Source organism: Hevea brasiliensis, chromosome 4 (assembly GCF_030052815.1).
Source record: "Hevea brasiliensis isolate MT/VB/25A 57/8 chromosome 4, ASM3005281v1, whole genome shotgun sequence".
NCBI lineage: Eukaryota > Viridiplantae > Streptophyta > Magnoliopsida > Malpighiales > Euphorbiaceae > Hevea > Hevea brasiliensis.
The window spans coordinates 3242994-3257878 of record NC_079496.1 but is presented as its reverse complement, the minus strand read 5'-3'; the positions used below and the strand labels follow the sequence as shown (position 1 = coordinate 3257878).

Here is a 14885-nt window from a genome sequence, read left to right as displayed (position 1 = left end):
ACTAAATTTCGGCCTTTTCATTAGTATTTTTATTTCTGGGTATTGTTGCCCAAAGGTGAATTAATAATAATGCACAGATGCTGTCTCACATGTATCGATTACTGAAGATAACCCTCAAGTAAGTAGCTGATAACAGGCATTAATTCAACTAATAATAATTCCACAGAGAAGACTTTCTTAAATATTTTAAAGAGACAATGGAATGGCAAATTGCATATCATTCCTTGATAGGTGTTACAAACAAAAACTTGAAAACGCCCAATTTATTTTCTTTCCAGGATCTTGTCCAGGCATGTTTCATGACGAAGGGTATTATCCTTGCAGAGTCTTGATATGGTTAGGAACTGTAAGCTGTTTAATTGAGAAGAAGAATTTGGAATTGCATTGAATTAGTCCTCCAGAAATGGAGTTCCAGTAATTACAGCAGTCTCATACTCTTCTCTTCAATACTAAATAAAGCAACCCAAACCTTCTAACACAAGAACACTCTATCAAGAGAACTTCCAGAGGAGAGGTCTATGGCCCTACCAATTATGTCAGAAAGAAAACAATACATTTCATGCTCCCTTTCGTCTTCTGTTTCTTATTTATAAGTTTCTTCTCACATGTTATTCTGTTTTGCTTCAGCAGCGTAGCCGCAATACCCTCTAACGGCTCTCCTCTTCTAGAATCTTTTGCATCTTTTCTTCTGGAACCTTCTTTCCTAGTCCCAGTACTTTTGGTCCGTCTTCTAGTTTAGGCCTCGAACAAGCTTTTTCCTCTGGAACCTTCTGCTAACTCTTCTTTCTTAGTCCCAGTACTTTTGGTCCGTCTTCTAGTGTACACTTTGAACAAGCTTTTTCTTTTGGAAGCTTTTGCCAACTCTTCTTTCTTAGTCCCAACACTTCTGGTACGTCTTCTAGTGTACACCTTGAAAAAGCTTTCAGGCCGTTTATTTCTCCAGCCCATTTTCTTCATATCAAATTTCCAGACCAGAGAATTGCATATGCCCATTTTAATATAATAAACTATCCTAGACATAACATCTAACCTTCCACAATGAGAAACACATTTAATTAATGTCTCAAAAGTTTTCTTCTTTGGTCTGAGTTTATTCTTCAGCATCACAACTAGCCAATCCATCCCGTCCATTACATGATCTCGTACACACAATGCGGAAATGAAATGATCATAGTCACAGGCCATTGGCTTCAGACCCTTGTTTTGCATATCATTCCACAATTGTTTCGCTTCTTTCATGTCACCCAATTCACATAACTTCTTAATAAGGGGAATATAAGATAAAGATGATGGCTGTATACCGTGTGCCAGTAGCTCATTTAACAGGTTTTTACCTTCAACCATCATCCCTTTTTTGCAAAAGCCGTTAATAACAGCATTATATGAGATCACATCTCTAATAATTCCCTTTTGCGCCATTTCTTTAAACAATTCAAAACCCTCATTTGTTCTTCCACATAAGCATAAATGTGTAATCATCATGTTGTAACTTGCAGTGGTTTCACCATAACCTCTGTCACGCATATCATCATACAGTTTCCTAGCCTTTCTAAATTCTCCATTCTTAAAAGTCCCATGAATCAGTGAATTATAAGTGTATTCATTCGGAAGAATGCCCTTATTGATCATCTCAAACCAAAGCTTTCGAGCATTACGAATCCATCCCATCTCACAAAGACCGTGAATCATTGTTGTATACATGACCCTATCTGGGGAATAACCTCTATTCTTAAGATCATTGAAAATCCTTAAAGCATTAAGCAACATTTTATTCTTGCAAAGTCCATTGATGACTTCCTGATATGTATAAATATCAGGAGCACAATTCTTGGCAATCATTGTGTGAAGAAGCTCAGACACTCTCACAAAATTCCTCAGCTTACAAAACCCAGATATCAATGCATTGAAAGCAATATTTCTAGGGACTAACCCCTCTTCTAAAACCTGTCTTAGAAGTTGATAACCCTTCATAAATTTACCATCATAACAAAAGGCTCGAATAAGATATTCAACAGTCTCAATATCAGCCACAACCCTGGATTCCAACATATCATGATATAATTTCCAAACAAGATCAGTCCTCTGGACAACAAGACAACCCAGTAAAGCTGAATTCCATGTCGCTATTGATGGGCAAATTCCAATGTCTTTAAACTTCACAAACACATCAAGTGCATCATTCACCATTCCACCATCACAAAGACAACATATATAGCGCTCCAAAGAACCCTGCTCGGGAGTAAAACTCGAAACTTGAAGAAAATATTTTGCTGCATTGCAAGCCTTAGCCTCCAAAAGCGAATCAAAAAGCACGCTGCAGGAAACTTGGTCAGGCACAAAATCGGAATGCAAATGCAGCCAATGAAAGAATCTTAGCGAGAGAAAAGCATTGTTTTGTTGCTTCAAAAGCTGCCAAAAGAACTGGGGATCGGTAAAATTGAAGGAAGGAAAATCCAACATAAGAGTTTGCTCCCAGTTGGATTTTGTTCTCATTATCTTAGCAACTTCTTTAGTCACATCAGTGAAATGTTGGTTCACGCTCTGAGGGAGTTCATGATTCTGATTTGGTTTAATTCCTTCGCTGATAAATTCAATTTCTTTACGTTCCACAGTAAGTTTTCGGATTTGGGTACTAAAGTTTCGGCAGGTTCTACAAGGCCTTTGGCGAGAGAAAATCACAATAGATGATGGAGCTCGAGCCATGAAATATCACAGATTTCACTACTTCCCACTAATAGTTTTCTTCTTCTACAGCTACAAACAGAAGACACAACAGAGAACGATGAAAAAGAAAGCCATTGGTTATGCAGAGAAGATTAAAACGAGAAATCAAACTTACAGGCATACAAATGGAATCAGCTAAGCTCCACAGCTTCAAAGGCTGTGCCAAGGGAGGAATAGCATGTTTGCACTACCATGATACACCGGTTTGGGCTTAACAAAAACACACAGCTTCACTAGTAATATGCAATGCTGAAATGCAAATTACAGCAAAAGTAAGATAGTGTAATTGCAAAAGGAGAAATGGTAAATATTCAATGTTTAAAATGCAATTTTCAGCTCAGAAAGTAATGAATTCTTTATGGATGTTCCCATTAAGCTCATAGTAAAAAGAAGAAGCAAAAAACTTCCCAAGTGGTTTTTTTCCCATTCCCTAAGCAACCAAATAGAGAAATTTGCATACTAACAGCCTCCGCCTGCCCGGCGAGCCGCCCCCCCTAAAACAAACCCCAACCCAAAAAAAAAAAGGAGAAACTGGAGAAATTGAAGATAAAGACAAAGGAACGAATCAGTCCAATATCCGCATCTAATCAAAACCAGCAAAATTGTGAAGGCAAATGATGCGAAAGGAACTAACTTTAAAGATCAAATAAAAAATTAGGGTTGTAAGAGAAAAAAGAATGAATTACCTTCTGATATTGGGGAAGAGACCTGAACTCGAATGGAAACCCATAATCGAAAAGGGTAGAGAGAGAGCATAAAGAAAAGAAGCGGGTGCAATTTGCTTAGAGAAAGTAATTAAGAAGTTAATAAGAGAATTTCATTATACCTTTTTCGGCCGGGAATTATAGGCAGCGAAATTAGGGCAAAGTGGAGGAGGAGGAGGAGGGTACTTTGTCTATGGTAGATTCCTCAGCGGCTCATCCTACAGGAGGTGGCAAGGGGTTTTTTTTTTTTTTTTTCCGCTCGTACTTCAATGTCTGATGTGGATGACAGGGCTTGGGCTTAAATAATTTGGCCTAAATCATTTCAAATAAATTTGAATTATAATTTATTTAAAAATAAATTTTACATTATTTAAAATACAATTAAATTTTAAATAGTTCATATTTAGTATAACTTTACAACAAAAATTTTTAATGGCAAAATTAAAAATTATATAACTTTTTACTCTATTAAAAAAATCTTATATTTAATAAATATATAAATTAATTAATAATATATTAATAAATATAAAATAACTCTACGCGTTTCACAATATAAGAATATAATAATATAAATGATGTTATTACTAAATACATAATAAATTTACATATTAAAAATTTAATATAAAAATATAAAATATCTTATATAATTATTTAAACATATCAACAGTAAATGCCATATTCTTCTTTAGCCAATAGAATTTTGACATCATGCATCACATTTAAAAGAAAAAAAAAATTCAGCCAAAGTCATAAAGAAATCAACTAAAAGGTGATATAAATAAAAAGTGAATAATTATGAATAAATTTTTTAATAAGGGTATTTTAATTTTAAAATATTATTACATAAATTTTATAAATTTATTTTAAATTTCATTAAATTTAATAGAAATTAATTTTAATTAAGAAAGAAAATTTTAAATTGTATTGAAATCATCTAAAAATAAAAAAAAAATTATAAAATGAAAACAATATATTGAACAAGCTTTTTCTTCAAAATCTCAATTTCCAATTTAAAATGTGGAAAATGATTTTCATTTTTTTAAAGATATCCCATTTGTCGGTCACAGTTTTAACCACATTGCCATGTCACGTTAATATGTCGATGGCATTTTATTTCTACATGAGGTAAAAAAAAGAGAGAGAGAGAGAGAGAAGAAGAGTCAAGGAATTGAGAAAGAAAGGAAGAGATGTACGGATTCTCGGGCCTGAGCACAAAGGATTTAGGGAAGGAGGTTGATCTCGAAGCCGGAAATGGAGAGACGTTGTACCCTGGTTTGGGTCTGGGGGAGAATCAGCTGCGATGGGGCTTGATTCGTAAGGTCTATGGCATTCTCGCTGTCCAATTGGTGCTTACCACCATCGTTTCTGCCGTCACCGTCCTCTACACCCCTATCAATGCTCTCCTTGGTGACAGTCCTGGCCTCCTTCTACTCCTTTGCATCGCGCCCTTCATATGTACGTTAGCAATTCAGATCTCGTATTTCTCCTTGCACAATTTTGATCTGTGGAATTGAATTTGTTTTTGTCTATTATGTGATCTGACGCTAGGCTATATAAATTGTCCTTCTTTTTATTTGGGGGAATAATTTGATACTCAATTTGATGATCATGGCTTGAATAATTGATAGAATCTTTTTGAAATTGTTAAATTCATTAACTTTCTTATGTGGTTTTGGTAAAGGTGATGAAATGATAGACTGGGTGACTCTTTATAGCATTGATATTTATTAGGTTTTCTTTTTCTTAACAATTTACTCTTTATTGTTTTTGGATGATGTTTTCTTGGGTTTGAAGATGATGACATGATAGATAAGGTTAGCATTGATTATGTAATAGGTTCGTTTTTCTTAGCAATTTATCACACATAAGTGGTAACATCAGATTAAACCTGCAGCTTGTGTCTATTAAATCCCTTGTTTCCTTTCTCTTTGTTTTAATTTTGTACAATGACAATCTTTCATATTTTTATAAATTCTAATAGATTATTGGTTCTAGTTTAAATTTGCTGAAATTATTGTGCTTTATCTCTACAATGAACTCAAAAATTGCAGTGTTATGGCCATTGCACGTTTATCACCAGAAGCACCCTGTCAACTTGATTGTCCTTGGACTCTTCACTGTGTCGCTAAGCCTTTTGGTTGGTGTAAGCTGTGCTAATACAGATGGTCAGTATCTTCTTTCTCCCCAGTTTGGAAGTTCTGTCATGTGTTGCATTTTGACATTTCCACGGACAGTTGCAATTCTTTTTCAAACCCTATCTGATAACATACAAATCTTTCACTATTATGATCTGATTATTCTTTTGTTCTGTTTATTTTCAGGGAAAATTGTGCTCGAAGCACTAATTCTAACCTCGGCTGTGGTTTGCTCACTAACTGGATACACTTTCTGGGCTTCTAAGAAGGGGCAAGACTTCAGCTTTTTGGGACCAATTTTATTCACCAGTCTCATCATACTCATCCTAACCAGTTTTATGCAGGTTAGATTCTCATTTGCCTTTATTTATTGAAGCCATCCAGCCATGAATACAGTAGTTGTTTAACGGATGTTGGAGAATTTATGTTTTTCTTGTCTTAACTTTTTTATGTTTTATCATGTAGATGTTCTTCCCTCTTGGCTCAACATCTACAGCTATCTATGGTGGAATTAGTGCTCTGGTTTTCTGTGGGTATATTATTTATGACACTGACAACCTGATCAAGCGTTTCTCATATGATGAGTATATTTTGGCCTCTGCTGCTCTCTACCTGGACATTCTCAATCTGTTTCTATCCATTTTGCGGGTTCTGAGTCAAAGAAACAATTAGTTTGTACAGGATACTTTTATCAGCCTGGTTGGCATGCAAATTACATCTTCATAAAAGCTAATTTCAGTTAAGATTGTGGATATTTGGTATTGTGGTGAACGTACTCTTCTATTAGTGACGAGTGTTGTTGATTCATGCAGAATCCTAGTGACCTGCATTTACCTCAATCAACTCTGCTATAGTAAATTGATTTGCTGTTAGAATTGTTTTTAATTCATGGTTTATTTATCTGCTTTTTTTTTCCTTTAATTCTTTTGCATGATATACCACAACATGGTGGAATGGATTGAATAGAAGATTGAGGCTGCTTTATTATTATTCACTAAAGTAAATCCTAGTAGCTTCCTCAGCTTTCATGGGGTTGCTCACAAGCTCTATTGGTAATGTGAATGAAATGCCAATTTCGATTATTAAAAACTGCGTTTCTAGCTTAACAAATCCCGCGGGAGGCCAAAAAAAGCAGGAGAGGAGAGCAAGCCTCAGCATCTCGTCTATCTTTTATAAAAAGTCCCTATAAATAACAGAAGAAGTAGTGTAGAGTTAATCCTCCATTTTTCAAAAATTAAAAAAAGAGAAGCTCTCTGAAGCTTTCACCTGGACTGAGAGATTCTACAAGAGAAGAAAAGCCATTTTTAGGAAGAAAAAAAGAGAATATTTGATCAGTTAAAATTTTAATAAATAATGGAAAAATGTTTCTTTTTTTTTTTGTAATATGGAGAGAACAAGGGAGAGAAATTTTAATTGTAAAAAATTAATTGTAAAAAATTAAAAATTTAGTGATGACAAATAAGTTATATATATTATCATTAAAAAAATAAAAATAATCAACGGGTGTTTTGTATTAGTGGTTCAATACTCTTATTCTTTAAACGAGATCTAGTATTTCATATTCTCAGTGAAAGTGCTTTTAAAAATAAAAAGAAAATAAAAATAATTTTCTTTTACGATTTGAAATATTTAATATTTCAGTTTAAAGTATAATTAACTAATTTCAACTTAGACATAAATGAAGGAGAATGATACTTTTTACAATATTTAAAATCAAGGTTAAAACTCTTCAATTATTCTCATCTTATTGTTTAAAATGTTAGATAGATCTTGATAATTATATCATTCATAAACTAATCAATAAATTTTTTTATGTTATTAGCCCTTTGAAGATATTGAATAACTACAAACTTTTTAACCTAAATGATTAATGAACTCATTGAAAAAGAAAAAACAGTAATCATATAGGCTACGACGATCCATTAAAGAGTTGTAGAAGACCGATCTATTACAGAGAACATTAATTAACCCCAGCACACTCATCAATCCACTCGTTGTATATGTCAATTGGCTCCGTCAAAGGGGTGATATATGGAGGTCGAGAAGCTTGCAGGGCAGACGCTGCATTTGGCTTCGCCCAGGGAAAGCTTCTTGTGGATGTTGCACTCCACACTGTTGGGATGGTTACAGAAGGGGAAAGTGAAGGCGGTATCAAGCTTCACCATCTAGACTTCTCGCCATGGTGATCACATAAGAAACTCTCGATTGATTGAAGAAAAAAAAATGCAAAACGCTAACTTGATTTGATGAATCAATCTTCTGAAGGAGTGGAAGGGTGGATTAAAGGGTATTAGAACCTTGAATTTTAAAATTATTTCTAAGGTTACATGCACCATATCAAGTGTCTTATGATCTTAATCAATTTTCAATGCCCAATTGCATACCAAAATATATTTTAGCATGCATTAAAATTTCATTTGTCATTAAAGATTATGAATTAACATTTAATTCAATTAAACCCTAACTAAAAGAGAGATTTTTAGTTACTAACCTCTTGATGCACAATTAATGCAATCTCGACTCCTAGAATATACTTAGGACCCCAAATGTTGTCCCTCTAGCTTGTCCACCACAAGCACACACCAAAGTTGCAATGGCAACCCCTAGATTGGCTTCTCAAGCCTTGTCAACCAATTTTGAGATGAGGTTTATATTTTGTGAAGGTTGTATGAATGTACTGAGAGTTAGAAACACTTTCTAATAATTTTAATTCAAGTGGAAATCAAAATTCTTTCCCTTGAATCAAAGGAGAAATTGAAGAGGAGAATGAGAAACCAAAAGTGACAACAACTTGAGAGAAAAGAGAGAGAGGAGTAATTTTTTCTTTATTACTTTTCTTTATATACTTAGGTCAAACCCTTACTACCTCCCTTTGCCATATGTTATCACAAAATTCCATCTTGTTATTGTTTGATTTAATCCTATGAAGTCAAGTGTCAAGCTCCATTTAAATCATAACATGTGGTCTTCTATCATAGGAAGATAAGTGGCAAGATCATATGGTGCCACATGTCACCATATAAAAAGACCAATTTGTCATCACCATGTGAAAAGACCAATTTGCCCATACTTTTTAATTTGAGTTCTCAACCCAAAATTATAATTTCTCCTCTTTAAATCAATTTATATTAAATATAAATTAATTAATTAATTAATCTCTATTAATTAATTTATCATAATTAAATTCATATTTAATCAAATTAAATATAAATTTAATTTATACTATACATCTAATAACCTAAATTTGGTTTCAAGTCATGCTAGAGACTTTGCAATCTTATTGCAAACCAAACTTCTTTAATTAATTAATTAATTAAACTCTTTAATTAATCAATTAAATCACATTTTAAATAGTGATTAGCTTGTGTAGATGTGTGACTTACTATGCTAATTACTTATTGGCAATGAGAAATGATATTAACTCTTAATATCATTAGAACTCTTTCTTACCGTAAATGATTTCTCTAAATCATTTCAGGCATCTCATAGACCATGGTTGACACTTAGCATAGTATGTCATGGCCACCTAATCAGTAATAAGAAATACCTTAAATAAACTTTTAATCATATATTGCCATGCACTAAAATCTCTCCGTAACAAAATCTCAATTCAAGCTGGAGTCATAGTTAATGTCAAACCCCATTTGCTATGAACATTATGTTCTCTTTTAATTTCAGTTATTGATTAATTAGATTCTCTTATCAAAAACTCTATTCTGATTAAATCTATCTGTCCTGGCCAGAAACTTAAAACATCAAGAACAATTAAATGAACATAAGATTTTATCCCTATTTACTTAGGGTAACGAATTCCATCTTGATCAACATCTATCTTCATATATAACTAGTAGGAGCCAACACATGTCCATATACCCATACACAGTACAAGTATGAAAGCAGTATTAAACTCAAACCACCTATATACAAGATAACTGTGTTATCTCAGGTCTAAAGATTATATGCACTGATATGATATATGACAATGCATTGACAAGAGTAAACTCCATGTGTTTGTCATAAGCATCACTGGTTCGGCTTACTTATCATGTATAAGTGCCTATCATATTTGTTATGTGGCATGAGACTCATCACTCCATCTTATTTATATCTCATATAAATACCTTGGGAACAAACATGATTACAATCTTTCTGGATAAGTCATGACCTTTGTGAAGTATCATCGATTGTGAACCAATTTATGATACTTTACTCTAAAAATACTGTCACTCATATTCTTAACAACTTAAGAATAGAATTTCTAACAAAATATCAATGGACATGTTCAATTATACATAAATATATTATATAAACGAAAAAGTGAAATTATCTTTTTATTAATAAAATATGTACAAGATACATACAAAATGATATGCTCTAGGGCATACTACTAACATCTTCTAAATGGCCTAATAAATTATTCAGCGTTTGCTTATATAGTTTGCTTATATAGTGATGGATTTAGAAAGATTATAGGACACTCCCGTGCATATAAAATAATGCTCCCTCAAGTGAGCCTTTTTTGTAATATGGAGTATGAATTTCATATAACTATAAGAGATGGTATATATGCATCGTGTGTAATTAATAATCTCTTTATATTGAAATATGGCAGTGGCTTGTGAACTCGCCACAAATTATATGATAAAATTATGAATGATAAGCAAATAAATTTAGATACATAAATAAAAGTGAATCCCGTAAATAAAAAAATGGACCCCAAAATAAATAACTTTCAAGCAATTTTTTTATTGTAACTGAATTCATCTACATGTTAATTTGTTAATAGTTTGTCATTCTATGTGTGCCTCCTATACAAAATTACCGACTTATTGTATAATTACTCCACTTTTTACCTTGTATTTGTAATTAACGATTACTCGTTTATTGAAAATAAATGAGAATTATTTATATATTTATATAATTTTTTTTATTATAGGTCAACTGTGGCTCCTTCTCTTTGAAATTTTTTTCACAGTATAATAATAATAATAATAATAATAATAATAATAATAATAATAATTGCTATTTTAATCCTATAAAAAATTGTAATTTGAATTTTATCACAATTTTGTATATGGGATATTACAATAATTCACTTGCCCGTAATTTTTGTCAGTGAGTTTATTGTTCGGTCTAATTTTCAATTAAGAGTTTAATATAAAATTTTAACAAATATAATATCTAGATTTATGGGAGAAAATTACACACACAAAGATATATATATATATATATATATATATATATATATATATATATATATATATATATATATATATATATATATATAATTAAATTTGCTCCTCGATTTAGGGACTTTTATGTTTATCTAAAAAATTAATAAATTAAGCCTAAAATTAAAAATTAATATATTCATCAAATTAATAGTGAATATGTTCAATATTCGTTAAAGATTGATGGCGGGTATATTCAATATTAAACTAGTATTATTAACTTTAATTGTACAATGAATAGAGTTGTAACAACCTAAATTTTAAATAAATATTTTATTTTATTAAGCTAATAATCTATTGATATTTTATTCATTGTTTTAAAATTTATATTTTCACAATGGCATTTTTGTTAAATGAATATTAATTTTACATGTATTATTATTATTGTTATTATTATTATTATTATTATTATTATTATTATAAAAAAGAAAGAAAATAATTAAAATTTTTTTAAAAATGAATCTAGACAAAATGTCTATCCAGATTCATTTTCAGAATTAAAAAAAAAAAAAAAGAGATTGAAACCAGCAGACAAACACCCCCCCCCCACCCCCCCTCATGCAACTCTCTTTTTCTCCTATCTCTTTTCTCCCTTTCTCCATATTTTCCAACCAGCGAAAGAGCAACCACCGCTGACCAGTGATCGAACAGCTCCAAGCGACGTGGGCAAGTCACCAGCCATGTAACACCCCCATACTAAGTAGTCTATACATTCTACTGTTCTGGTGACTAGTGTCTATTCGGAAAGTCAGGATGTGTATAACTATATTTATGTCACCTAAAAAAATCATAAATAAAAATTAATAGAAATTATATAAAGAAGAAATGAAAATAAGAAAAACAAAGCATAATCAGTTAAATAAGCCGAGGTTCCAGTGATGGGTGACCGAATCGGGAAGTAACTGCGAGCTCAGTTGCTACCCTAATTTCGTGTGGGACCCTATGACATTTCAGGCCTAAGGATAATTGCGAAGCTAATGGTATTGTGAAAACCACAAAAAAAGAATAGAAAGTAACTTAGTGCTATTGGAAAAACTGATCAGACCGATAAGAGGTAATTTGGTCAATTCACCCTTAGAAGTGACTCTTAGCCTAAATGTCCATTAAAATGTAGGAAATTAAAATTATGAAAAATAATTAAAAACATGAAGAGGTATATGAAAGGAAAGGAAAAAGGAAAATAAAAGAAATTTAAATAAAGTAAATTATGACATCATACCTGTGGAGGTGGGGGGTGAAGCGAAATATCATCCATTAGAATTATATAAAATGCACCAGGTAATGCCCAGGAAAGATGGTGGAGTCACAATGGTCTCACTTAAGTACCACCTCCTTAGACAGCATTTCCTAGACATGCTCTTCATACAATCCTAATAGAATCAAACCACTGGTAATCCGCTCTTCCCATAACACTACCACGGTACTAAGGATTTATGCCACAAAGGCATAGATAGACAGAGTCGCCACCCGGTAATAACCGACATATTCAGTGTTTCTTCCGAGGGTCATGGATGGCAACTTACTCCTTGCGAGTTTCCACAACCGCGTTACCATAGCCCAATGTCTAGGTTCGGGATAGTGGGTACGTAAGGGAAGGTGTTAGGCACCCCTTACGCTGGTCTAACCTCGTTAATTCGAGTGCAGTCCTCTACTAATGTTTCTAGAAGTCTTGTTTATTATTCCTTTATTAAACTTTATCCTAAAAATGCAATTCTAATCCTACACATAAGTAATTCACAAAAGGATTGTTGTTTACACACAATTTTCATGCACAAGTAATTCCTATCTATAGGGTTGCTAATTATTTAAATGATATTTACGGATGACTAAAATTAATTTATTATTGAGAATTTAATTCACAAACAAATTCAATTTCAAATAACCCTACGTTTCTATTTAACATAATTAATTAATTTTCACCAAGTTACCCTAAGGATAATTAAACTAAGTTAATTATGTACATGTGTAATTTATTCTAATATCACATAAGGCCCAAACAATCACAACAATAAAGATTTCTAACATGCAAATTTATTTTACAATTACCAAGTATTAAATTAAATTTATTTACATGCCAATGTTAGTTTAATTTACAAACAAGATTAATTTTAATTTACAAAATATTTATTTAAATTAATTACATGCAAAAGTCAGTTAAATTAAAAATAAAGTTAATTTTAATTTACCAAATAAAAGTTCTATTATTACTACAATTTCATGCCAATGGTTATTCGAGAAGTTTAGAGCTACTTACCTGTTGGTAAATGCAGATTCCATTAGCAAGCTACCTTAAAAAGGGTCTTCTCTTCTAGTATGGCAATGATATCCACGGCTTACTCCCGCTTAGCTCCATATAAGCTCCACGCAAATGCCCTCTTTGGTACTTACCTTAGGGCTACTTACCAATTTTGTTTGTAATAAAAATAAAGGAACTAAAGAAAATAAAAGAAATAAAGAAAATATTAATAACAATTTACATTGGATTCTAACTCTAGTCTCCTAAAGGGTTAAGATTCCTAATTAGTTACAACTACCTAATGGTCTAAGTCTTCTAACATGATCCAAACACTTTATAACACTTCTTGAATTAAAAGAATACAGAAAATAGATCAAATATCAATTAAAACCTAAGAAAATACAAGAACATGCATAAATATACAATTTTCAAATTTTGGCAGATTAACAGTAGCAAGAAATTCGATTTTTTAAAAATAGTTAAACATGCCTAAAAATCATAAAAATTACAGAAGATAGCCTACATATCATACAATAACATAAAATTTATAAATCAAACAAAACCCTAGCCGAATGATCTACATAAATCGTAACTCTTCTAAGTGACAGAATCGTACTACTTTTTTGTAAAATTCATAACTCATTAACCACAAAAGATATGAATGCAAAACCAATTGGAAAAGATTCATAAGATTCTGAAGTTAATTTTAGACACTAGATTTGCACAAAAATATTAAGGAACAAGGGAGATATGGGCTCCACAAGTCGGATATCCTGCAAATCAGATTTTACAGGAACCCTAACTTCAAACAGCCATAACTTACAAAATATTAAAGCTTTTTTAGTGATTCTTGAGCCTAAAATTAATGGAATTTCGTGTAGAATATGAATATAATTTTTACAAATTTTTTACAGATTCAGAAAATAAAGAAAAATAATAAAAATACGAGAGACAGAAACTAAACATGTGCAGAGTTGTGTATCCCCTCAAATTAAACATGATTACATGATCAATATGAACGTATAAAATAAATTGAAGACAAAGAGCATAGAATTAAAATATTGTGTGGCATAGATCTTGAATCTTGAAAAGAAAACAACAAAAACTGACCTTCCAGAAATCTTGTATGAAAATCTTCTTGAAGAAAAGAAAAAAATAAGGAAAAACTCAAAGAGTCTTGAATATCTCCAAATTTCCTGTAGCTCTGAATTTTCTCTTCCTCTTTCCTTTCATCATCCTCTTTTTTTTTTTATCTCCAGTAGGGTATTTATAGGGTTTTGGGAGAGAGGTGTGATAGGGTTTGGAGTCTTAGGATGATAAAATTTAGATGACTTAAACAACTACGATTGTAGAATTCGAATAAGACTGGGATATGGGAGAGGTGTTTCAACCAATAGGAAGACAGGAAAAAATGGAAGGCACCAATAGGGAATGAGGAAGAGGTGTGGTAGGATTTGGAGTCTTAGGGTGATAAAGTTTAGATGACTTAAACAACTGCGATTGTAGAATTCGAATAAGACTGGGATATGGGAGAGGTGTTTCAACCAATAGGAAGACAGGAAAAAATGGAAGGCACCAATAGGGAATGAGGAAGAGGTGTGGTAGGATTTGGAGTCTTAGGGTGATAAAGTTTAGATGACTTAAACAATCACATTGCAGAATTCGAATAAGATTGGGATATGGGTGAGGTGTTTCAACCAATAGGAAGACAGGAAAAAATGGAAGGCACCAATAGGGAGTGAGGAAGAGAGTGGGGTCAAGGAGGAGAGATATTTTGTTATTTTAATTTTTAGAAAATAATTAAATGGGTCCCATTTAAAATTCCTAACTAGGCTTTCTTAGGCCCATAGAGCCC

At 32.2% G+C, this 14885-nt stretch overlaps 2 protein-coding genes across 3 annotated transcripts; one reads left to right on the top strand and one right to left on the bottom strand.

The window, feature by feature from the left end:
* Positions 1-108: 108 nt before the first annotated feature.
* LOC110640829 (pentatricopeptide repeat-containing protein At5g18950) lies at positions 109-3703 on the bottom strand. 2 transcript variants are annotated; one of them, XM_058145035.1, is made up of 4 exons: positions 3551-3657; positions 3411-3432; positions 2840-2973; positions 109-2754 (listed from the first exon to the last, which is right to left on the bottom strand). In XM_058145035.1, the coding sequence occupies exon 4, from the start codon at positions 2701-2703 to the stop codon at positions 736-738; it is 1968 nt and encodes a 655-aa protein (XP_058001018.1). In that variant the 5' UTR covers positions 2704-2754; positions 2840-2973; positions 3411-3432; positions 3551-3657; the 3' UTR covers positions 109-735. The 2 variants fall into 2 exon arrangements, with proteins under 2 accessions (XP_058001018.1, XP_058001019.1); XM_058145036.1 differs by lacking the exon at positions 3411-3432 and having other exon boundaries at positions 3551-3703.
* An 831-nt stretch (positions 3704-4534) lies between these two features.
* On the top strand, positions 4535-6448 carry LOC110640866 (BI1-like protein). Its single transcript, XM_021792393.2, has 4 exons — positions 4535-4883; positions 5480-5593; positions 5750-5907; positions 6029-6448. Exons 1-4 carry the CDS (start codon positions 4616-4618, stop codon positions 6233-6235), a joined length of 747 nt encoding a protein of 248 aa, XP_021648085.1. The 5' UTR covers positions 4535-4615; the 3' UTR covers positions 6236-6448.
* Positions 6449-14885: the final 8437 nt, after the last annotated feature.

Coding starts and splice junctions, on each gene's coding strand:
- LOC110640829 (XM_058145036.1), bottom strand. CDS start 2,703: ATGGCTCGAGCTCCATCATCTATTGTGATTTTCTCTCGCCAAAGGCCT.
- LOC110640866 (XM_021792393.2), top strand. CDS start 4,616: ATGTACGGATTCTCGGGCCTGAGCACAAAGGATTTAGGGAAGGAGGTT. Junction 4,884..5,479: donor TTGCATCGCGCCCTTCATAT/GTACGTTAGCAA, acceptor CAAAAATTGCAG/TGTTATGGCCATTGCACGTT. Junction 5,908..6,028: donor TCCTAACCAGTTTTATGCAG/GTTAGATTCTCA, acceptor TTTATCATGTAG/ATGTTCTTCCCTCTTGGCTC.